A 24,871-nucleotide genomic window follows, 5' to 3' on the forward strand; every position below is an offset into this window, starting at 1 on the left:
GGCTCAGTGGGTTAAAGCCTCTGCCTTCGGCTCAGGTCATGATCTCAGGGTCCTGGGATCGAGTCCCGCATCGGGCTCTCTGCTTGGCAGGGAGCCTGCTTGCTCCTCTCTCTCTCTGCCTGCCTCTCTGCCTACTTGTGATTTCTGTCTGTCAAATTAATAAATAAAATATTTTTTAAAAAATATATTATTTATTTATTTATTTATTTGAGAGAGAACATGAAAGGGGAGAATCAAAGGGAGAAACAGATTCCACGCTGAGTGGGGAGCCGGATGCAGGACTCAACCCCAGACTCTGGGATCATGACCTGAGCCCAAGGCAGACGCTTAACAGACTGAAACACCCAGGTTTTCAGAAAGAGGGATTCTGATGAAAGAAGGGAGGGAAAAGCACGGTGGGGGTGCTCTTCCACCCACTTGCTGGGCAGAGAAGCTGAGGCCGGCAATGCCGATGCTGGGGCTAGGCACAGAGCGGGCAGAGCCTCTACATGCTGGAAGTTCTGTGGTAGTATCGCTTTTTCTCCTCCTGTTTGGGGCAAGGCTGAAGTTGTTGCCTCAGAGGGAGTCAAGAGGAGCAGGATCCAGCCTGAAGCTATCGGGTAGAATCTAATGCACGGCCAGATTTCCAGGAAGCAGCTCTAGGAATTTGGAACACCCAGATTCAGGAGTTAGGAGACTGGGAGTCTTAGTCCCAAAGGGCCAGGGACCTACACTCCACCTGGGGCCTGGTAAGAACGGCTTCTGGCTCTTGAGCCAACGTTCTCCTCCATAAAATGTAAAATGGGGTTGGGGGAGGGGGAGGGAGGGAGTGGTTCTTACCCACTTTGTGGGGTCATTTTGAGGCAAATGATACTGCCTTGTGGGAGAGTCTGGAACATCTCTCTTTTGTAGACTAGGAAATGGAGGCTGTGTGGGGCAGAGAAGGCCAAGATCACAATGCCAGGGGACACAGAGCAGAACCTCAGGCTGGTGCCTCTCTGTCCAAATGGAGTCCCAAGGAGACCTTAAAGGAAAGCAGCCCAAAAGCAGTTTGTGTGTTGGTAGGCGCCTGTCCTCCTAGGCCTGGAGCACACACACACACACCCCCCAATCCTTGCAAGGGCAGGAGAAAAAGAAGTGGGGCTAACCCAGCTCAGACCCAGAGGAGGTTTCCTGGAGCCCTTGGGTCAGACCTCCAGGGGTCTTGGCTCCTTTGGGACTTTGTTCCTGATCTGCAGGGCAGGGGCTGGATCCAGCGGAGCTGTAAGTGTCTTCTCACCCTGGAACAGGGAGGAGCAGCCCAGCACTGGCCCTTTAAGAAAGTTGGGGGTGAGGGGGGCCAACGGGGGAGCCCCGTCCTGAAACCGGAGCGTGCGCTGGCGCCTGCCCCGCCCCCAGAGTTAAGTAAGGCTGTGGCAGCGGGTTGCTCCAAAGCCCCAGCCCGAGTCGGCTGAGCCAACCCTCCAAGCTTCTCTCCGCTAGCGCCTTTCTTCTAGTGTCCCAGCTCCTGGCAAATCCTGCCGCACAGCCCGCCGCGATGCGCTCAGGCCAGCAGCCTGCACCTCTGGCCCCTGCCCTGGCCCTGACTTTGACCTTGGCTGTGTTAGCCAGACTGTCATCCACAGGTGAGTAAGGGGTCTGAGACCACTGGCCTGGCTGGAGCTGTGGAGGGCTCCTGGGGCAGAAAAAAGGGACAGGAGGGCCCTGAAGTCAGCCCCGGACTGGGAGGGAAGGGGGCTGTTCTTCTGCTCCTCCAGGCTGGGATCTCTGGGAGTTCCACTCTGGGGCCGAAGCAGGCTCCCCAGTGACAGCTCTCCATCTTGGGGCTTCCGTGGGCTCTGGCTATCTGTGGTTGGCCCCACTCGGACTGTCTAGGGTGTGGCTTCACACACGGTTGTCCGCTAAACCTAGCAGGGCCACGCAATGCTGTCTGGGCTCCCTGAGCCCACAGGCTTTTGGTGACTGCCCTGGTGCCCAGAGGACACTCTGTGACAGCAAGAAGCCAGTACCCCAGCCTCAGCTGCCAGGGCTAGGAACGGGGTGTGCTACAAGGCGAAAAATGGGGAGGGAGCCGCCCTGCCCCACCCTGTATGGGGCCCCACGTGTACCTACAGCCTGCAGCCTCCTCTGGCTTCCTCCAAGGGCTCTGGCCCCCTTCCTTGTCCCCAGGTAAATCTGTACGGCCTCCTCACCACCACCTTCCTCCTGCCTTCGTCTCTAGCTCCTGCTAGACCACCCATGCCTCAGTATGGGTCCCTTCAGATGTCCCACACTCCCACAGGGGCCTCTCCCTCAGACAGCCCCTGGGAAACCCCTGCCACACTTTCCTGTCCTGGCATTGGTGACTGACCCCAGCAGAGACTGAGTGACGGTTCACCTTCTGAGGGGCACCAGGATGCGTCTCCTCTCTGTCACGCGCCAGAAATCCCGCCATGAAGGCATTCTTCCTTGAGTCAAGGCATGGTCTAGTTATGCCATAAGAACCGTGGCCTCAGGGCCCATCTATCATCACTACCCATGTATGAATCAGTACTTCAGCCTACATCTTTCGGGACCATTCCCAAGAGCAACTCTCAGCAGAGGAAGAGCCTGATTCTCCCTTCCCAAGGGCCCAGGCCACACCCTCCTCCCCATCAGATGGGGAAGCCAGCTCTAACGGACAGCATCACGAGGTACCCAGAGGGAAATGAGTCAGGGGAGGACCCCCCACTGGGGTGAGTCAGAGTTGGGTCCCCAGGCTCTCCACTCCCATTCCCAGGGACCCCCTCCTTCAGAGCCTCAGGGCCTGGGTGATGGGTTGGGCCTCCGGAGAGATGGGAAGGGGCCATCTGGGGTGACTGGAGTGGGCTGCTTACCCAGTCTGTGGCCTCCAGCCAAGAAATTCCAGCACCCCCATCCCCTTGGGCTTCAACTGAGAGCATTCTCAAATACCTTCTCTGCATCAACAATGTACAAGCATTGTGCTGGGCAATGAGGAGGGCACGGAAATGGATGGGCTGAACTTGAACTCATGCAGGAGGCAGAAAAGCAAATTAAAACTCAAACAGCAATTCCCGTCACGTCTGCAAAATCCAGATGAAGAGTATGGTGAAGAGAAACTGCCAGGCAGGCTGGGGCAGGCCAGAGGTGATCCTGGAGCCAAGCTTTGGAGAATGGAGAGGGGTCAGTACTCTAGGCAGGAGCTCAGCCTGAGCAAAGGTACTGAGGTGGATGTGAGAAGAGCATGTTGAGACAGGAAAGGCAGCAGCCTGGTTAGAAGGCTTATTTTGAGCACCAGCCAGGAAGAGCCATTGGGCTGGGGCACAGAATCCTTAAATGGCAGAATATAGCCCACAGCCTATGCCCTGTTGGCACCGGGGAGCCAACGAAGATTTTTAAGGCAGGAAAGTAGTATGGCAGCAGTGGTGTTTTATGTTAAGCCAATCTCTGCCTTTAGGAAGAATTTGGAGATGGGAAGGGGACAGAGAGCAGGAATCTTCTCCCCCTCCCAGGCAGAGTTCCCCTCCAACAGTCCATCTCTGTCACAATGCCTGCCGGGCTCAGCACCCTCTCCCAGTTTCTGCATAGGGTCAGCCCCTACCTGAGGAAGGCGCCATTCCCATCCCTCCTAGACACCCCGAGCCGCAAAGACCCTAGAGGTCTCAGGTACCAGAGTGAGGCACGTTAGGATGCTTTCCCTGCGTTCATCAACATTCCAGAACATCTAGATCATGAGGCCTGGGAATCAAACACCCTTGGAGACTGCCTGGGCCAAGCTTCTAGTAGGACAGACTGGGAACCTGAGACCCCAGGGAGGAAGTGAAGTGCTCTAGGTCCCACAGAGAGTCCCAGCAACCCAGGAAGCCTTGCTTTGGGGGAGCGCCCCGCCTGTGTGGGAGCTTGGGCTAAGGGCCACTCTGCCAGGGTGGCATCCAGCTTCTTCTGAGCCCTATGGGAGGCGTTCAGCAGAGGGACGAGCAGTGGGGGAGACCGGTTTGAGCTGATGTGGACTTGGCATTCCCGCCAGGGGAACGGCATGAGTACAGCTGAGAGCTCAGAGTGGGCACAGAGCCTGCAGGAACAGTGGCTCCCACGCCTCTGACCTGGCCAGACAGAAGGTGAGGGGCTGAAGTAGGACTTCGGGTAGGGCAGGAGTACCCCACTGGGAGGGCTCCACATTTCCCAGGTGAGGACTCCGACCTGATGAGGAGTCCCACAGAACAGGATCCTGGAGCCATGGACTCAAGGAATTGAGTCGGGTAGATTCTTCTGCCTCTGGGGATCCTCTGGGGAGCAATGGTGCTGGAGATGTGTGTGTTTGTGCGCGTGCGCACTGCCCCGGGGCCTCTGGGGCAGGGCAGAGGCCAGGCCCTTGGCCTGGCCCACCCAGACTCTGGAAAAGTTGTTCAAGAACCAAGTATAATTGAGCCAGCCCCCATCTGACGTCCGCCTGCCCTCTGTGGCAAGACAAGAGTCTCTCAGTGCTGTCCGCCCAGGGGTCTGTGGTGGGGGCTGCCAGGTGGGCCAGGCGGCTGGTGGGGACAGCGGAGGGGAGCGGGCCGTGCAGGGAGCTTTCAGAGGAAGTGTATAGGCTGCTTCTGGGAACTGGGCGTGCTGCCCAGGAGGGGGCAGACAGGGGAGGGGGAGTTGGAAATAGGCCTGACTACACACTCACTAGAACACTCAGATGTGGGTGTGCACACAAGTATGAGAGCTCCGAACACGAACACGGTGGCCGTGCTCACAGACCTGGGTGGGTGGGGCCCGGGGTGAGGAGGCGAGGGCCAGAGGGGGGCAGGGGCTGCTGGGCTGGGCTGGGCTGTGGCTCCTTTTCAGCACCAGGACCAACTGAACAGGGGGGCCTTTGGACTTGAGCCTGCTACCTTCCTGGTCCCTCTGCCCCTTTATAACCTCTCCCCCAACTCCGGACCCCACCCAACTCCCCCATAGCCTCCAACTTTCCCCCTTGCCCTGACATATGCCTGGGTCCATAGAGCTTTCTAGAGTTAAGACTCTTTCTCCAGGTGCAAGCTTCAGGTGGGATTCAAAAGTACCCTGTCATCATTCTTTTTTTTTTTTTTTTTTTAGATTTTATTCATTTTATTTGACACAGATCACAAGTAGGCAGAGAGGCAGGCAGAGAGAAGGAAGCAGGCTCCCCGCTGAGCAGAGAGCCTGTTGAGGGGCTCCATCCCAGGACCCTAAGATCATGACCCGAGCCGAAGGCAGCGGCTTAACCCACTGAGCCACCCAGGCGCCCCTACGCTGTTATCATTCTTACTGAAAGTAGATGAGTGCTGGGGACACATGGAGTTTTTTATGAACAGTTTTGTACTTGGTTTCTCTCTGGGGTAGAGGTGCCTGGCTCTCTCGCTTCTCAGAAGGGTGCATTATTCCAAACAGGGGGAGGGTAGAGCTATGTTTAATTGGACCCTCACCTCCAGAGAAATCCTGGGCAGGAGCAGCTACCCTGTTGTACGCAGCTTCACATCACCCCCGCAAGCCAGGGACTGTGCCCATTCTAGAGATGAGGAAACTTTTTTTTTAAAGATTTTATTTATTTATTTGACAAACAGAGATCGCAAGTAGGCAGAGAGGCAGGCAGAGAGAGGGGGAAGCAGGCTCCCTGCTAAGCAGAGAGCCCTATGCCAGGGCTCGATCCCAGGACCCTGGGATCATGACCTGAGCTGAAGGCAGAGGTTTTAACCCATTGAGCCACCCAGGCACCCCAGCTGAGGCTCGAGAAATGCAGGGACTGGCCTCGGGACACACAGGCCGCAGTGTTATCACTCCCCTCAACAGCAGCCCACATGGGTCCTGTAGCAGTCACTCACCAGTGGGCCCAGGCCTCCGCAGCAGGGGAGAGGGACAGGTCTTCAGGGGTGAGACAGCTCCCCGAGGACCTTAGAACTCTGCTCCTGTGCCCCACACCTCACCTCCAGCCCCTCCTTCCTTTGTCAAGGAAAAAACAAATCCTATTCAAGAAAGTCCCCCACGGGGGCGCCTGGGTGGCTCAGTGGGTTAAAGCCTCTGCTTTCGGCTCAGGTCATGATCCCAGGGTCCTGGGATCGAGCCCCACATCAGGCTCTCTGCTCAGCGGGGAGCCTGCTTCCTCTTCTCTCTCTGCCTGCCTCTCTGCCTACTTGTGATCTCTGTCTGTCAAATAAATAAATAAAATATTAAAAAAAAAAAAGAAAGAAAGTCCCCCACGCCCTTCAACAGCTGGGGTAGCAAATGAAGCCCCATTCGTCCCAGACGGAGGGCAGTGGTACTCAGGGCTGCCATGGAGGTGGCCTGGGGGCAGAGCTCTGAACAGTGCCCGTCCTGTTGACCATCCCTTCCTCCCACTCAGCTCCTGCCCACACCCGGCCACACCTGGCCCTCAGAACAGCCGGCTCTGCCAGCCCCCTGGTGCCCAAGCCAGGCCTCCAGCCACGGCTTGCGCCTTCCCACGTCAGTGTGTGTCTCCTGTGGCTTCACTGTTGTGGTGGGTAGTGGAGTTGCCTCCCCTCCCAGACCTTACTTCAGAGGCTTCCCATGGTTCATAGGGAAATGGGCCCAGGGAGGGGCAGCTACTCTCAGTGTCCTACACCAAGTCCTTAGCAGGGTGCAGGCGAAGCCTCCTGGCTCTCTGTCCGTGTATCTGGCTTAGGTGTTGGCCTTGCCCACGGGACGAGCCATTCCCTGCAGGCAGACCTCCCTTCTGCTTTCCTCGGAGGTCTCCACTGGCTTGCTCCATATAGGACTGAACCCACAGAGGGGCGCAGTGACTGTTTTGCTCACTATGCCTGGGATGCCCCAGGGCTTTTCATCCAGAGGGGACTGAGCGTGGCAGCGGGGAGGAGGGTGGAGGGGGAGGCCAGCCCCGCCCCCAGCCACACAGAGCAGCTTCAGGAGCAGGTTTACATAGATCTGGGTTTTGTGTATGATATAGTTTTCATAACGTGTTCTGTGGCTTAAAAAAAAAAAAAGAAAAGCAAAGAAAAAAAGACGGGAAAGCCAAGCAGTTGCTTTGAGTTGAAACATGCTGAGAGCAGGGAAGACTCGGGTCAGATACAAGGAAGAACATCTTGGTTTTCAAAGAATCCAAATCTAGACTGATAGGAAGGGCCCCTGAAAGGCGTCCTTTCCCAGGGGGAGCGAAGTCCGGGGGCCTGAGGGCGGGGAGCAGCACATAATCCCAGCTTCCTCCCAGGCAAGCCTGGGGACCTGGCCCTGCTGCCCCAGCATCCCACTCCTGCCACTTCTAGAATGAAACGGGACATTCCTAAGCATCCAGAAGACACCATGATTCTGCTGGGCCCTCTCCCCCACTCTGATCTATCAGCCTCTATACTAAAGGTGATCCTGGGTCCCAAAGGATGACCGATGAGCTCGGCCACCGTATGATAACCATATCCCTGGTGCCCTTCCACCTCTCTTCAAGCTGTTCCCTGCCACTGGTCTTTTCTCATCCTCCAAGGCCCAGCTCCTGTTCCTCCACCCTGTGGGTCTTTCCCAACCCTTGACTGCTGAGGTCCACAGCCTGGTCTTCCCCCTTTCTGGGGCCCTGCCCTCCTTGTCTGTGGGGCCAACAGCCTTTCTGCCCTCTGCTCCAGGACCCCCACCAGTACGATGCCCAGGAGGTACACATACACATGTGTGTGCACACGTGCACACACAGCCAAGAGTGCCCCACACTTCAGCCAGTGGTCCTGGGAAAAGCCCCCAACTCAGGATTCACAGCCTCCAGCTCCATGGCCGAAGCAGGACCTCTGGCCAGGCCAGCCTCCTCTCTGGGGAGAAGGAGGAGGCTGGAGAGAGGAGACCAACTTCCTTTCCCACCTAAGAGCAGCCCTCCCCCACCCACATTTCAGGACGGGCCAGCTATAAATACCAGTGGGCCCAGGATGCTCATTCCCACGACTCCAGCCCCTCCCTGCCTCTTCCCTGTGCACAGCAGCTGGGGCCGGTCCCCGTCTCCTGCAGCTGGAGGCTGGCCAGGCAGGCTACAGGCCCAGAAACACACACACACACACTTCCCACCATGGTCAGGGAAGAAACAAATCACCCTTTTTGGGTGCCTTGGAGCAGCTAAGAGCAAGCCCCCTCCTGCTCCTCAGACACTGGCCCCACCTCTCCCTCCTCTGAGTCCTCAGCTCCGGGAACTTCTGCAGGGCTGGGGGAAGTGGGAGGGCTGGGAGGTCAGGCACACGGTGGTAAGGAACAGGGCATTAGGGAGCCCAGGATTTCATTCCAGCCCTACCCCTCGATGAGTGACCTTTCTGAGCCTCAGTCTTCTCTCTAAAATGGGTCTGAATGATTCTGACCTCTAGTGTGCATTGAAGATCAAAGCCCTTTGCCAGAGTAAAGGCTCAGCTAGGGGCTTGCTGCCTTTCTGTTGTTCCCATTGTCTTCTGGACTGGGGCAGGCCCAGCAATAAGGGGAATCTTTGAGAAAGGTGCCAAGGTGGGGGACTGGATGAGGCGGTCCTGTGAGCCAGTCTGTGTGGGACTCAGAGACAGGGGAAGGTGAGTCCCCAAGGGAGTGAGCAGCCATTGGCTTCCTGCCAGCCCAGGACCCTTCAGTAGAGGGGAGGGGTCCTGCATCGGACCGCCTCACCCCGCTGAGTCCCACACACCTCTCCCACGATGAGAAGTGGGACAGCCCTCCCCAGCCTCACCCCAAAGCCTAATGGTCCCTTGGACACAGACCCTTGGTCCTGGGTACAACACAACCAGTCCGTGTTCAAAGAACCACCAAATGAAACTCAGAGCCTGTCAGGTGCGGACAAAGAGAATGAGCAGGCAGCGGTAACTTTGGTAGGATAGGGCACCTGGACACCCATCTTCGCCCTGCCCACTGCCCACACCTGGGGCCCCTCTGGAGGGGTGGTGGGAGATGACCGCCAGCGCTCCCATGGGGTCTGTTAAGGAGTGGTGACTCCTTAGGCAGGAGGACCTGTGTCACACGGAGCAGAATGCAGATGAAGGGAGCCAAGCGCCCTCTCTGCTCTGAGCAGCTCGGACCCATTGGGGATGTTGTTGATGCCCGAGTCCCTGTGTGGGAGATCAGAGCTGGTGTGGGATAGGCCACGTGAGTCCTGGAAACAGGCCGCAGAGTGGGTCGAGCAGCCGGGCCATGCCCGCTGGAGGGGCACTCTAGCTGAGAGGCTGGGTAGGGTCTGGGCCCCCATCTTCTGCCTTCACCCTCTAGAATTAACTCTTCTCAGCAGAGCACTGGGCAGAGCTCGGCCCGCTCCCCGGATGGGCGCTAATAGCATCCAGGCGCCTGCCCCCGGCTAAGGCGCCCTCTCTCGGCATCTGGTGCCCAGCTGAGGCCCCGGTGAATTCTTCCAGAACTCTTCCAGGACCAGATACCCAGATGAGAGCCCATCCCTCCAAATGTTGACAGCCCTGAGGCAGGAGAGGTGGGGACCCGGAGTCAGCCTTGCTACCACAGCCCTTGGGATACCTGGCCCTGCTGTGTGGCCTCAGGCAGACTCTACCTCTCTGGGCATCTGGGTAGGATAGTCAGTCCCCAAGGTCAGCTGTAAAAGCCCCTTGACAACAGGACACTGGGCTCTGCCTCTGTGCACAGAGAGCCAGCTGCCTGTGTGGGGCCAAACAGTGAACTGCGCTGGGGCTGCAAGGGGGCGAAGGGGCAGCCCAGCCTGCCCGAGCTCCCTGGCACCTAGAATCCACTTTCCCTAGTGGGCATGAAGCCCCAGGGCACTCCCAGGATGGGAGTAGCGGCCCTGCTCCGCCCCCGGTTCCCATTTTCCACCCCCTTGCTCTAGCCCCACCCAGCCAAAAATAAACCCGGACCACCCCATCTTGTACCAGCCGGACCCACCCAGGCCCTCCAGAGCCAATTGAGTCACCGCTCCAAGCAGCTCCTTTTTTTAACTGTCTGAGTCACCGGCTGTGGCGGGCTCCGTGACACGAGCCCCAGGCTACAGCCAGGCCACAGCCTCCAACGGCACAACCCAGGGAGGGGTCCGGACCGAGGCTGGCAGCAGGTGTGAGCCCAGACCACAGCCTCTGCCTGCAACACCTCCAGGCCAGGGACACCCGCCCCAGAGCCCAGACCTGTCTCCAACACCCCTGCTACCACCTCACCTCATCCGCCCAGGACAGTTTTTCAGGGATCTTGGTGACAAAGCCCATCTAGGTGAGCCCAGCCCCCATAGCACTTCTTTGCCTCAGAACAGGTCTGGGCCTCCCACCCTGGGGTGGAGGGTCTCTAAGGCCCTGGGCCCTGCAGGGATGGGAGTGGGCCAGGCCACAGAGATACCTAATTCCTGCCCCTCCTCACCGGCTCCAGCTCAGACTCTGGGCCCTCTGCCCAGAATGCCATGAAGACTTTCTATGGCACAGAGGTCTCCCCCTCAGATCTCTCTGGGCTTCCTCTATCCCCAGCCCTCACAGGGCCAACCAAGCTCTGGTCTCTCTTCCTTCATCCCTCCGTCTCTTCCCCGTGGCTGTCTCTCTGTCTGGCCACCCCATGTCTCTGACCCTGCTCTGTCCCCTTTCCTTCACCCAGTCCCCGTGGCAACCCACAGTGCAGCCTCTACATCCGGCTCCACACACACACACAGGGCCTTCCCGGGCCTTCCTGGGCCTTCCCAGCACACACAGCACACCCTCACCTCTACCCATTCCCATAAGGGGCTCTGGGCCCCAGGGACCCATCCTGAGGGAAATTTTCCATCCCCTCACCCAAGTCCCCTCCTTCCCTGGCCCCTGAAGCACAGGCTACATCCTGTCATCCTGTCATCCTTTGGTAGGGGATGTCAAGATCCCACAGGCACTTCCTTGGAGGCTGAGGCGGGGTGGGCAGGGGGCCTGGGAATGACCCCACCCCCAGCCCTGCCTGAGCAGGAGCCTGCACAGCCTCAGCCCCAGCCATCTCCTGTCTGTGGCCATGGCCTCCAGCTATAAATAGGGGCTCTGGTTCTATTTTCTTTAAAAACAAGCACCAGACTCTATCACCATGGGCCCAGAAAAGCACTCCCTGGCTGGAGCAGTCCCCCACCGCATCCCAGTCATGGTCCCCCTCCCCCTCCCCCCACCTGCTGAGGGCAAGCTTCCAGATTGGCTTCTGCCGCTGGCTCAGCTGGAGAACACAGCCACCCCTCTCGACCTCCCTGCTTTCCATCTCCCTTCCCCAAGTGGCGCCAGTCTTATTCCTGAGACACCACTGTTGTCAGAGAGAGGTAACAGGAGCTCAACTCCCCAAGCCACAGCTCAGGATCTTTGCACCCCGAATGCAGAGAAGGAACTGTGGGCTGTGGGGAAGGCCGGGAGAAGGCTTCCTTCCTGAAGGAGCAGGAGGGAATTCTGCCCGCGGAAAGGAAAGTAGAGCTGGCCTGAGCAAAGTCTGGGAGCGGGGACCTGTCAGGTGCAGACGGAAAACAGCGCAAGGTCTAATAATGAGGTGGGGTGTTCCCGGGAGGTGAACAAGAAAGCCTGGCAGGGCTGCGACAGGGTGACCCAGCACCTTCAGTGCCACACCAGAGTTGGGGCTGGATTGTGGGGCAATGGGGAGCCATCAAAGGCTCTCAGACAAGGGGGGGGGGGTGACAAGGCGACTTCCAGTTTGGGTTAAGAATGGTTGCTATTAGCAAAACAAGGCAGGAAATTCATTAAGCCTAGCAGGGACTGGTGACCATCTGCCCAGTGGGATGGCACAGAGGAGCAGAGGGGGGAGATGAACTGGAAAGAGAATTTAGGGACAGGATGGCTGGAATATGGGGAGGAAAAAGGGAGAATGTCCAAAATGACTTTCAGATTTCTACAGGGCCATGGGTAGGCGGTGAGGCCTTCTCTGGAAGGCAAGCAGGTTTGGGGAGAGATGACACCAAGTCTGGCTTGAGATGGGTGGGCTAGGGTTTGGAGGTCCGTCTGGGTGTTTCTGGGGCAGATGTCTCGGGAGACATTGGCAGGCAGGCCCAGAGCCCCGGAGCCTTGGTGTGGAGACAGAAATGTGGGTGCCATGAGAAAGAGCCTGTGTCTGAGGCCAGGTGAGAGAAGAGGTTGGCCTGGAGAGAGCACAGTGGTGGGACACACGCCTGGCCTGTGGGGAGTAGTAGGCAGGAACTCTATTCCAACTTCTCTATTCCCAGAGAAGTTGGGCCCGTCCATGGGGAGAGGTCTCAGGGTAGGGATCTCTGGGGGAATCTGGGTAGCACAGAGCCCCCTAGCAAGGACTCTGGGGTTTCTCAGTCTACCCTGCCAGGCCACGCACTCCTGCAGGCATCCCAACCATGCTGGAAGCTTGCTACTCAGCCTGTCTATGGCCAGCCCATAGAAAATCCCTCCCAGGGGCCAAGGGCCACCTCCATTTGATCCCTGTATTCCCTTACGTGCTGATGTTTCTGCTATCGGCCCACATGTACGGGTCTCCTGGATGGCAGGAGTCCTGCACAGGGGGTATGGGCCCTCTGTCCTGTCCACAGCGGCATGTGGCTGGGGGGGGGGGGGACACTGTCCCAAGCCCCTGCTTCCCCCAGTCTCCTGGATAGGCGACTGCCATCTGTGAGATTATCCCACCTCTCTCCCCTATATTTCAGTTGGAGGAACTAAGGCAGGGTTAGCGTGGCTTCTCCAAGGCGCACAGACTCCTGAGCGCAGGCTGGGCCAAACTGTCCAGGCCTGTGTCCAGATCAACAGTCATTGCTTCCGCCATTCCCCCACCCCAGCTGACACACTCACTGTCTCCAAGCCCAGGCTGCCAGGCTGGGGGAAGCCCCAGGACACCTCCCCAAGGGCCCTGCCTTTAGCGGTTTCTCATCCCAGAGCTCTAGGGGAGTTCGGGGAGGAGCAACAGGCTTCCGCCTGCGTCCTGCCTCTGGCTTCAGCCCCAGAGAGGGGGTGGCCCCACAGCGTCCCCAGGGGAAGCTCCTCACCCAGGCCCCCTGCCCCACCACCCTCTTCCCTGGTCTCCAAGTCCCCAGTGGGCACGACCAGCATTTATCACTGGCCATTCTTAGCCAGGCCTGAAGAAGGTCCCTCCCTGATCCAGCCAGCCCCAGAACCAGGACGGTCCAGCCACACCAGGAGAGGCCGGCTGCCAAACCAGCCCCAGAAAGCAGATGCTTTCCCCTCCCTTCCTCTCTCCCCTCCCCCCTGCCCCCCAGGGAGCCCCTGAGGACAGGAAGGGAAAAAGTGTGTCTCCTGGGCAGCTGGCCAGCTCTCACACCCTCCTCCTGTTGGAGCCCGGCACATGCCCCACTTCCACTCGCACACGCAACAACAACCCCCCCACGGCTTCTGTGGGCACACGGCGCTCCCTGATACCACACCAGCTGGCTCAGAGCCGCAGCCCAGGGGCTCCCATCCAGCCCTGCTTTGCTCCTCTCCCGGCCTCAATGCCAGAAGCATCCTCTTTGAGCCTCATTACCTCACCTGTAACAGGGGAGCTTTGTTCCAGAGACCCTGGTGGGGAGCAGGGGCTGCTCAGCAGCCCAGCAGCTGGGTGAGAAGGGTCTCTCGCTCCCTTCCCTGCCAGATCCCCTGCCTCTCAGCCTGGGCCCACTAAGCTTTCCCTACCTGCCTGGGGCCAGGAAAGCCAGGGAGATGGGATGTGGAGAAGGGCCTGGAAATCCACCCATCTCCCTGCACAAGAAGGAAAATTATAAGGCAAGGAAAAGCCTCTCAGTATTGCTCCTCACGCAGCAGCCCCACCCCTCTGCACCTCAGGCCTGGGGAGCAGCCCGCCTTGCACAAAGACTCCGTTGAGGCCCAGCTTCCTCCCCGCCCCTGCCCTGCAGCCTGGGTGGACTCTGAGCCACTTCTGGAGCAAACCTCTCATTTTCCCTCCTGCTTCCTCTGTACGGCGCGGCACGGGGAGTCAAGGTTGGGTCACATGGCCCAGGGTACCAGTCCTTTTAGGTAATCCCCTTTTAGAGGAGGTCCTGAAATTGGAAATGTCACCCAATATGTGCCCCTCGGCTTGGGTGGCCTCCAATCTCTGGGTTAGAGGACCTGTAGCCGAGGCCAGTGGCCAGGGTCAGGATTCAGCCAATAGCTAAGGAAACTTATACCGGCCTGGCCTCCTTGGTCTCACAAGATCCAGAAAAGGCAACCGAACTCCCGAGTGTCCTGAGAGTGAATCTTAGGGCTCAAGAGATCCTGGAGTGAAAAGAGATGGGGGCCCACCTTGACTCCAGCAGGGGGTCTCCTCAGTGCTGAGACGACAGGCAGGCGAGGCTGGCAGCCTGAAAGCTGGTAAGGAAAAAGCACATCCCTTGGAGGCACGAGGGGAGGGCATCTGGCCTGGGCGCTGGAGGGCCTGGGTGACCTTGGGGAGTAGGCAGGACACCTGCCTTTACACAGGGCCACACACTTAGGCACCCACAAGAGGGTCAGAGAGCCCTTCATCCTGGCCTTGGCCGTCCTAGAGCCCTCCCCCAGGGCCCCCTTCAGACTTCCCAGGAGATGGGCTCTCCCAGCCTCACCCCTGCCTGCCTAGGATGTGGATTTGGAACAGGGTCCGCACCCTGGGTGCCCAACCCCAAGAAGCTACAGTGGAGAGGGCTGGCTTCCCCTGAGAGCAGGAGTCCTTCCCCTCCCTGGCTGGCTGGCCATGCCCCCTCCTCGCCCTCCTCACTCCTGCCCACAGCAGCAGGCTTGCCGCCAACATCCAGCCTCCTGGGTCTCCCTTGGGTTCTCCTTCTTCATCTCCTTCGTCAGGCTTCTGTCTGCCCCTGAGCCCAGTTTCTGCAGAGGAGAGGGGTGGTCTTCATTTCTCATTCCAGGTTTTAACACCTTTCTCAGGCTTTCTGTCTCCCGGAGGTGGTTCTTCTTTTCCATGGCTGCATTAGCATACTTGTGAATGAATGAATGAATGAATGAACAAACGACTATGGAATCTCCTTCTCCCACCTCCCGCTCCATCTCAGTACCACTGGGTACACCTCCCCAGCATACATGTGTCCAGGTCTCCCCCCGCCCCCCTTTGCCCCTGGGCCCTGGGCGTGCCCCCTGGCCATCCTGCCCAGCCGCTCTGACTCCCAAACTCCCTCCCTTATAAAGTCAGGCGGCAGCAGACACCCAGGAATGCTGCTGCTCGTGACGCACGCTGACTGGGGGGCCGCCTGGCTGCCCCAGGGCAACCAGGAATGTGGCGGGAGCAGGGCCCACGGGGAAGGACTGCCGGGGAGCAGGGTGGGCTGGGGGTGCCTGTGTGGGAGGGGGCTCTTTCAGGAGGCTGGGCCAAGAACTGCAGACTTTCTGCTTCTCTGTCAAACTGCTTCTCCTCTGGGGCCTCAGCTTGTCTGTCTAGAAACCCTACTGAAACCTAAAGCTGCAGAGAACTTTGATATTGTGGAACCCATCACCCAAGGATCGGGGGGCCAGGGCTGCGGAGGCCAGGGGCCCCACACCTAGCTCTCTAGACCGTCCTGGGGTAAGAGTGGTGCTTCCAATGACAGCCAGGATGGGGCAGGGGCAAGAGGGGAGCCAAAGGTAAAGAAAGACAGGGAGAGGCAGAGATAAGGCTCCGACGTGGCCAAGTGGCCAAGACAGAGACAAAGGAGATAAGGGACAGACACTTGGATAGAGACGGTGTGGCTAACACCAGGCATTGTGAGGACTCAGAAGGATCAGGGTCTGCAGCCACCCCGACCCCCAGTGACTCGCAAAGGGACCCACACTAGAAACCCTGCCCCTGGTCAGCCCGGGAGAGCACGGTGGGAGCCTGATGTGTGGAGGTACTCCCCACAGGGAGACCCCTTGTCCCAAGCCACTGACAGGTAAGAGTAGAGCATCATGGGGGAAGTAAGTCTCACGCTTGGGGTCCCCCAGGGCAGGCTTCTGGTCCCCATTCACACACACACTAAGAGTGCCCCGGGAGACAGGAGATGCTGGCACAACCTACAGCCTGCCAGAGGGTGGTTTGCAGGGGACACTGGCCTAAGTGGAGGAGAAGGTCATAGGCTCTTTCTGGGCCCCCAACCTCGACTCAGGAAGAGGAACGGAGCCGCTCTGCCTTGGCCCAGACAGGACGCCCTGTCCGTGGTCAGGAAGGGCGGGAAGCTGTGGGAGGCTCCACCTTCAGCAAACCTCTGGGACGGACGGGCGCCGAGCAGGAGGGGTGGGTGCCCTCCAGGAACACACAGCCCCTTTCAGGGAGCCAGGCCCCGCCAAGTCACGGCGGGCAGCACCGAGGGGCAGGACAGGCCTGGGCACAATCGCAGTTCTGTCCCGGCAGCTCCCAGCCCACACGCGCACACATGCACAAACACACAGCCTTATGCAAACCCAAAACACACCCCCGAGCAGCCACCCACACGCTTGAACACACACGCAAATAGGCTTCTACGTAGTCCTACACACCCACCCATGAACCGTCTTTCAGGTAGAGAAACCCAGACACACGGCATTCTTGGGACCCCTCCCATTCCACCCAGACCCCTCAAGGCCCCTGCCCCCCCACGCTGAACTTGGCACCAGCCAGACAGCCCACACCATTACCCATTAAACCTCTGCCTACCCCTCTCTGAGAGCAGACCCCCAGACCAGAAAGGGACCTTCGGGACTAATCCCCAGAGACAGAGGGAGGAGGGACCGGGAAGGAGCACCCATTTTACAAAATGGTGACCGGAGGCCAGACTGGGCCCCTTCTGGCCCAAAGGGCAGCCCGCAGATCTGCTACAGGCCTGAACTGGTGTTTGGATGAATCATGGGTGTTCTTGACCCAGAAGAGTCAAGGGCAAGTCTCCAAGCAGTGATGTTGCCTTCTCTCCTCCCCCCACTGCCCTAGGACCCCAGTCAGGCCACTGAGGCTAGCTTGGCTCCTGCTTCTTTTCCCTCTCCTCCTCTGTCTTCAGTGTCCCGGTCTGTGGGTCCCTGCTGCCACCCTCTTACCGGGCCTTGCTGCCCTTTGAAACTGCCCAGGCCCCTCCCTCCCTCCTCTCCACCACCCTCACCTCCTCCAGGAAGCCTTCTGGAACTGACTCCTAACTCACTCCTTTATGCTGCACTGCTTCCCCATTGGCAGCCTCTCCCACTGTCTCCCAGGACTGGGAGACTGGGTCCTTGCAACTGTGACCCATCAGAGATGGTAAGGGACCACAGAAGGAGACCAGGAGGTGGGGGCAATGGCGTTGTCAGAGTTTCCAAAACCCTGGCCAGCAAGGCCTCCAAGGCCTCCATTGGGATGAGGGGGCTGCCCGAGCCAGGAGCTCCCAGCAGCACAAGGCAGCTTGTGTGAGCGCTTCCCTGCCCAGCCCCACAGGAAACAGCAGGGCCCAGCCCCTCAATAGGCTCATTCAGACCCCAGCTCTCTGGAAAGTACCTCTACTTCCTGCCACCCTCCCACTCCAGCCTGAAGAACCAGGCTACGCAGGCTGCCCCTCTCCTCTTCTGAGATGCGGTTGGAGGCAGGTGGTTCAGTGGGCAGAGCCTGCCATCCCCATCCCTTCCCGGGGGCTTCACACCCTGAACCCACCTTCCCCGCACCCACTTTTGATGAAAGGGAGTGTGAATGGGTGTGTGAGCTCACTCCCCCCACCACCAGAGGGGGAGGGCCCCCTTCCCATGCATGCTAAACAGGCAAATGTTGAGCAACAGGCTTTCTGGGGGAGAGGGAATGCTGATCTATAGCCTTTGCCTCTTCTGTGGTATAAATACTGCCCACAACATCACCTGGCTGGCAAAATTCCTGCAAATTTAACAATCAGCTCTTGCCAGCTGCCCGTAGTGATAGCTGCAGCCAGGGGGGGAGCCACGGGCCCCCACGTTCTGTGTGGGGGTGGGAGGCTGCCCTCAGTTCTGTGTGCTGCCTTTTTTTCTTAAGAATCAATGCCCTTGGGGCCCCTGGGGGGCTCCTTCCTTGGGCATCTGCCTTAAGCTCAGGTTGTGATCTCAGGATCCTGGCGTTGATCCCCCCATGGGGCTCCCTGCTCAGTGGGGAGTCTGCTTCTCCCTCTCCCTCTCCTCCCTGCTCGTTCTCTCTCTCTCTAATAAATAAATAAATAAAATCATCTTTTAAAAAAAGAGAAGAATCAATGTCCTTGCACAGGAGGAGCCCCCCGCCCATGAGTTCTCACCGCGAGGGGCTGCCCCTCACCCACACCAAGGTCAGCTGGCTCTGCTGGGCCATACCCACCCAGAGGGTCTTGTAGCTCGCACTTGATTCCTCTAGCCCCTCAGACAAGGTATGGTATTGCCGGCAAGCACTGGCAAGAGGGGATAACCGGAGATATATCAGCTCAGCCCAAGAGGGAAGAGCATTATCTTTCTTGGACATCCTGCCAGACCCTTCCAGTGGCTGAAGCCACCTTGTCAGGTCAGGAACCAACACATATTGCGGCTGGTGCCAGATTATCCCTTTACTCAGTCACACGGGGCTTAAGGGAAGCCCCACAGAGGTGAATAGCTTTTTTAAACCGTTCTGTCTCCCCAACCCCTTCCCTAGTGCTGGACCTCTGGGGGGCAGAGTCAAAGTTATATTTGGCCCTAATCTCTGCAAAAAGAAAAAAACAGAAATTGTTGCAGCTGGTTGGAGGTCAAGGGAGGTTAATTTGGGGGAACTAACTGGAGGCGGTGGCGGCTTTAAAAGTTGAAGTATCCCAGTGAGGGACCAAAGGGGCCCCCTACAGCACCCACCAGCCTTGGGAAACCACAGATACAACCTGCTCAGGCCATGTGGACCTGGGCGCTCTGTCCTGCTCAGCAAACCTTCAGCCCCCCAAGGCCCTATCTTTAGCCATAGACCCAGGCTCAGAGAGGTCAGCTGTAGTCATCAGTGGCTCACTAGCTGAAGTGGAAACAATAGGGCCGGATCTGACTGCTCACCAGGGACTATCATCAGGTCTGCAGCAGGAAGCAATATAGGGCCATGCAGGAAGTTTTGGCCCATTTGGGGTCCAGCACTGCACATGGTCTCCATCTGGCCTCAGAGTCTTTGCTCCTTGGTGGACTCAGGCCGACAAGCTACTACCCCCATGCTTGAAGACATCTGAGAGTGTGGCCCAAGAGAGAAGCGGGGATGGGTGGGCAGCCTGTCTGAGCACCACGGTGGGAGGACATGGCATGGAAAGTGTTGCCCAAGAACCAAAGCACAGGGCATTTAGGAGAAGGAATTTGAGCAGGGACCAGTGTGGGGTAGGGATGGTTCCCCTGGAAGTCCATTTCCAGAGTCTACAACCATCAGGCCCGGTGACCCAGTCAAGGATGGTTTTCCTTTAGGCTCGAGGACTAGACCCAGGATGGAGAAGCCTTTAAGGCCCAGGAGAAGAGAGTCAGAGCTGGCAGAGGTCCTCGGCCCCAGGAACCTCTGAGGAGGAAACCTGAGTTGCTGGGAATGGGTCTGGGCTCCTTTGGAGCCAAGGTCTGGGCTGGACACAAGGAGAGGCTGTGTCTTTCGGCCCCAGGACCAAGCAGGTGATGGGCCACCACAAAGCCGCACCAGCCTGGACTACCTCCCCACAACCTACTCATCCTTTGCAGCCTCCACCCCTTCCAGGCAAGAGTCTGCAATTTGACCCCAGCTCTCTCTCTCACTCTCTCTCTCACGCAGCCTCCTTCTTCGGTGAGAACCACCTGGAGGTGCCCACGGCCACAGCTCTGACTGATGTAGACCTCTGGCTACAATTCTCCACTTTTCAGCCCGAAGCCCTGCTTCTCCTGGCAGCAGGCCAGGCTGACCACCTCCTCCTGCAGCTCCACTCCGGATACCTAGAGGTCAGTGCTGTCTCCCTGCTGGCCTCCTGCTCTAGCCCCAGATGGACCCCAGCCAGCTGGGTGGCCTTGTATGATTCACCTTAGCCGCAGGGTCTCTAGGTCCCCAGTGTGAGGTGAACAACAGCATTGCCATAAGTGTGACTCCCTCGTGAACTGGCTGTGCCTGCAGCCCTTCATCCACTCTTCCCACCACAAACCCTGGCTGGCCATTTCCCTCACGGCGCGCCTGCAGTCCGGGCCAGCTGGCGGTCTCTGGTCTCTCGCCGCCAGACCCTGGCTCACCACAAGCCCTTGGCCTGGCCCTGCCCCACCCCGGCCTCCCGTAGTCCTGCCCCGTCCCCATCTCAGCATGTCCCCTGGCACTCCCCTGGGCTGGGTGCCTTCTCCTGGGACTGGCAACTCTAGGAAGTCCCCTGCCTAGCACCAGTCACCCAGCTGTTGAGTTGTCTGTCCATGATGGACACACCCTATACTGCAAAGCTTCTCCCTTTTCCCATTTCGTCCAGTCACCACCAGCTTTATTAGAAAGGAGTCTTCTGGCTCTCTCTCTCGAGGCTCCCCCTTGACCATGAAGAGTTTGAGAACTTGAGATCTTAGTCCAAATTTGGGAAAGCCCTCTGCTTCCACACTCCAGGGGGGAGAGGACTAGGACTGGTCTTCAGTTCATCTGCTGCTGCCATTGCTTCCCACTGCCACAAGGTGTCACTGTTGAGCGAAGGCTGGGTACAGCGCCGGGGCTAGTGTTTTCCCTCTCTGCCAAGTACAGGGGTGCCTCAGCCCTGTGGAGGGGCTCCGTACTCGGACTCCCAAGGCCACAGTTCTTAGTGCTCGGCTCTTCCAGTTTCCACACTCTGCCACCACCCACTCTACCATCCGGTCATGAGAACACCACACTAGATCCAGTTCTGGTGCCAATGACATCGAGACACATCTGTGTTCTCCTCTCCCCAAGGATCCCTCACCCCGGATCCAGGAGCTTTGCTTTATGTAACCTTCAACACAGAGAGCACCTGGAATTGGGCTCCCCGTCCCTGAGCAGTGAGCCTGGCTGCCCCAGGGGTCCCAGGGTGTTCTGGGGATTCTAAGGTGCCCATTATTCCAGGGGCGAATCTTCTGGATACTAAAGTGATTTTCTGGCGGCTCACCCAAGCTAGGAAGGTTGGGGAGAGTGAAAAAATGCAGACTGAATCTCTAGAAAAGCATCTTGCTATATGGCAGTTCTCTGGTTCCCAGCAGGGACCCCAGAGCCCATCTAGACGTGGCTCAGAGATCGCTTTGGTGAGAGTCTGGAGGATGAGTAAGGGGCGTGGCAGGAAGGAGACGGGTGGCCTGAGAATCCTCTGTCCCAGCACCTCCAGTCTGGGGACTCCGCTGTGGCAGGCCCACTGTGTTCTTACAGTAGAAGCAGATGCCCTCAGGATGTGGCCCCCACTCCCATTCCTCCATCTTTCCCCAGGTCACACTCGCCCTGGGCCAGGAGGAGCTAAGGCTGCAGACGCCAGCTGGGACCCTGCTGAGCGACTCTGCCGTCCACACTGTGCAGCTGACCGTTTCAGACAGCGAGGCCTTGCTGTCCGTTGATGGGTTCCTGAACGCCTCAGCCCCCATCCTGGGAGCTCCCCTGGAGGTCCCCTATGGGATCTTCCTGGGGGGCCCCGGGAGCCTTAGCCTGTCCTACCTGAGGGGGGCTAGCCAGCCTCTGAGGGGTTGCCTCCACGCTGCCACCCTCAATGGCCGCAACCTGCTCCGACCACTGACCCCGGGCGTGCATGAGGGCTGTGCTGAAGAGTTTTCTGCAGATGACAGCGTGGCCCTCGGCTTCTCTGGACCCCACTCCCTGGCTGCCTTCCCGGCCTGGAGCACTCGGGAGGAAGGCACCCTGGAGTTTATCCTCACCACTCGGAGCCAGCAGGCGCCCCTGGCCTTCCAGGCAGGGGGTCAGCATGGGGACTTCCTCTATGTGGACATCTTTGAGGGCCACCTGCGGGCTGTGGTGGAGAAGGGCCAGGGCACGGTACTGCTTCACAACAGCGTGCCCGTGGCCGATGGGCAACCCCATGAGGTCAGTGTCCATGTGGACGCTCACCAGCTGGAGATTTCCGTGGACCAGTACCCCACACGGACTTCCAACCGCGGGGTCCTCAGCTATCTGGACCCACGTGGCAATCTCCTCCTGGGGGGGCTGGACGCTGAGGCCTCTCGCCATCTCCAGGAACACCGCCTGGGGCTGGCCCCGGGGACCGTCAACGCCTCCCTACTGGGCTGCATGGAGGACCTCAGCATCAATGGCCAGAGGCAGGGGCTCCGGGATGCCTTGCTGACGCGCAGCATGACAGCCAGCTGCAGGCTAGAGGAAGACGAGTATGAGGAGGACGCCTATGGCCTGTACGAAGCTTTCTCCACACTGGCACCCGAGGCGTGGCCCGCCGTGGAGCTGCCTGAGCCCTGCGTCCCTGAGCCAGGGCTGCCGCCTGTCTTTGCCAATTTCACCCAGCTGCTGACCATCAGCCCACTGGTGGTGGCTGAGGGGGGTGCGGCCTGGCTCGAGTGGCGGCATGTGCAGCCCATGCTGGACCTGAGCGAGGCCGAGCTGCGCAAATCCCAGGTGCTATTCAGTGTGAGCCGCGGGGCACGCCACGGCGAGCTCGAGCTGGACATCCCCGGGGCCCAGGCACGGAAAATGTTCACCCTGCTGGACGTGGTGAACCGCAAGGTCCGCTACATCCACGATGGCTCCGAGGACACCTCCGACCAGCTGATGCTGGAGGTGTCCGTGACCGCCAGGGTGCCCGTGCCCACCTGCCTTCGGAGGGGCCAAACCTACATCCTGCCCATCCAGATAAATCCTGTCAATGACCCACCCCGTATCATCTTCCCACATGGCAGCCTCATGGTGATCCTGGAGCACACACAGAAGCCACTGGGGCCCGAAGTTTTCCAGGCTTACGACCCAGACTCTGCCTGCGAGGGCCTCACCTTCCAGCTCCTTGGCACCCCCACCGGCCTCCCCGTGGAGCGCCGAGACCAGCCTGGGGAGCCAGCAACGGAGTTCTCCTGCCGGGAGCTGGAGGCCGGCAGCCTCGTCTATGTCCACCGAAGTGGCCCCGCCCAGGACCTGACGTTCCGGGTCAGTGACGGGCTGCAGGCCAGCCCCCCCGCCACCCTGAAGGTGGTGGCAGTCCGGCCAACGGTTCAGATACGCCACAACACAGGGCTGCGCCTGGCCCAGGGTTCCGCAGCCCCTATCTCTTCCACCAACCTGTCGGTGGAGACCAACGCCGTGGGGCAGGATGTGAGCGTCCTATTCCGAGTCACAGAGGCCCTGCAGTTTGGGGAGCTGCAGAAGCAGGGGGCAGGTGGGGCCGAGGGGGCCGAGTGGAGGGCCACACAGGCCTTCCACCAGCGGGATGTGGAGCACGGCCGCGTGAGATACCTGAGCACTGACCCGCAGCATCACACCGAGGACACCGTGGAGAACCTGGCCCTGGAGGTGCAGGTGGGCCAGGAGACCCTGAGCAATCTGTCTTTCCCAGTGACAATCCAGAGAGCCACAGTGTGGCTGCTGCGGCTGGAGCCCCTGCGCACTCAGAACACCCAACAGGAGGTGCTCACCACGGCCCACCTGGAGGCCACCCTGGAGGAGGAGGCAGGCCCCAGCCCCACCACCTTCTACTATGAGGTGGTCCAGGCCCCCAGGAAGGGCAACCTGCGGCTACAGGGCACACGGCTGTCAGAAGGGCAGAGCTTCACCCAGGATGACCTGCAGGCTGGCCGGGTGACCTATGGGGCCACAGCACGCACCTCAGAGACAGTTGAAGACACCTTCCGCTTCCGTGTCACAGCTCCACCGCACTTCTCCCCACTCTACACCTTCCCCGTCCACATTGGCGGTGACCCAGATGCTCCCGTCCTGACCAACATCCTCCTCTCGGTGCCGGAGGGCGGCGAGGGCATTCTCTCCGCTGACCACCTCTTCGTCAAGAGTCTTAACAGCGCCAGCTACCTCTACGAGGTCATGGAGCGGCCCCGCCATGGAAGGCTGGTTTGGAGGGGGGCACAGGACGAGGCCACCATGGTGACGTCCTTCACCAATGAGGACCTGCTGCAGGGCCGGCTGGTCTACCAGCATGACAACTCCGAGACCACAGAAGACGACATTCCCTTTGTGGCAATGCGCCAGGGTGACGGCAGCGGTGGCATGGCCTGGGAGGAGGTGCGGGGCGTCTTCCGCGTGGCCATCCAGCCCGTAAATGACCACGCTCCCGTGCAGACCATCAGCCGTATCTTCCATGTGGCCCGGGGTGGCCAGCGGCTGCTGACAACAGATGACGTGGCCTTCAGTGACGCCGACTCCGGCTTTGCAGACACTCAGCTGGTGCTGACTCGCAAGGACCTTCTCTTTGGCAGCATTGTGGCTGTGGATGAGCCCACACGGCCCATCTACCGCTTCACCCAGGAGGACCTCAGGAAGAAGCGGGTCCTGTTTGTGCACTCGGGGGCTGACCGCGGCTGGATCCAGCTGCAGGTGTCTGACGGGCGGCACCAGGCCACTGCGCTGCTCGAAGTGCAGGCCTCAGAGCCCTACCTCCGCGTGGCCAATGTCTCCAGCCTCGTGGTCCCTCAAGGAGGCCAGGGCACCATCGACTCTGCTGTGCTCCAGCTGGACACCAACCTCGACATCCGCAGTGGGGATGAGGTCCGCTACCATGTCACAGACGGCCCACACTGGGGACACCTGCTCCGGGCCGGCCAGCCCGCCACGGCCTTCTCCCAGCAGGACCTGCTGGATGGGGCCCTTCTCTACAGCCACAACGGCAGCCTCAGCCCTCGAGACACCCTGACCTTCTCCGTGGAGGCAGGGCCAGTGCACACAGATGCCACCTTGCAAGTGACCATTGCTCTAGACGGGCCACTGGCCCCACTGCGTCTGATCCAGCACAAAAAGATCTACGTCTTCCAGGGGGAGGCAGCTGAGATCAGAAAGGATCAGCTGGAGGTAAAGGACTGGTTTAGGGGGCCCTTCTGGCAAACCTTCATGCCCGGTGTGCTTGGATGTTCAAGGACACGCCTGTGTCCCTGGGGCTGGGTGTCTGTCTGTGCTTTGGGTATGTACCTGTACATGTGCCCAGGGGCGTGCCTCAGAGATTCTGGGCGAGCGTGTGTGTCTGCCTGTGAGCTATGTGTGCCTCCACGTTTTGAGTGCACACACGGACGTGCTGCGCTAACCACGCAGATTCCTGGGC

At 59.3% G+C, this 24,871-nt stretch overlaps 1 protein-coding gene across 1 annotated transcript in view; it reads left to right on the plus strand.

Moving 5' to 3' along the window:
* The first annotated feature begins 1,421 nt into the window (after positions 1-1,421).
* CSPG4 (chondroitin sulfate proteoglycan 4) overlaps positions 1,422-24,871 on the plus strand; it is a 41,152-nt gene continuing 17,702 nt past the window's right edge. The window contains exons 1-3 of the mRNA XM_059371783.1: positions 1,422-1,604; positions 19,465-19,628; positions 21,085-24,624. Coding sequence (XP_059227766.1) covers positions 1,517-1,604; positions 19,465-19,628; positions 21,085-24,624 — 3,792 coding nt within the window. The 5' untranslated portion in view covers positions 1,422-1,516. The remainder of the gene's footprint in view (positions 1,605-19,464; positions 19,629-21,084; positions 24,625-24,871) is intronic.

Source organism: Mustela nigripes, chromosome 13, assembly GCF_022355385.1.
Source record: "Mustela nigripes isolate SB6536 chromosome 13, MUSNIG.SB6536, whole genome shotgun sequence".
NCBI lineage: Eukaryota > Metazoa > Chordata > Mammalia > Carnivora > Mustelidae > Mustela > Mustela nigripes.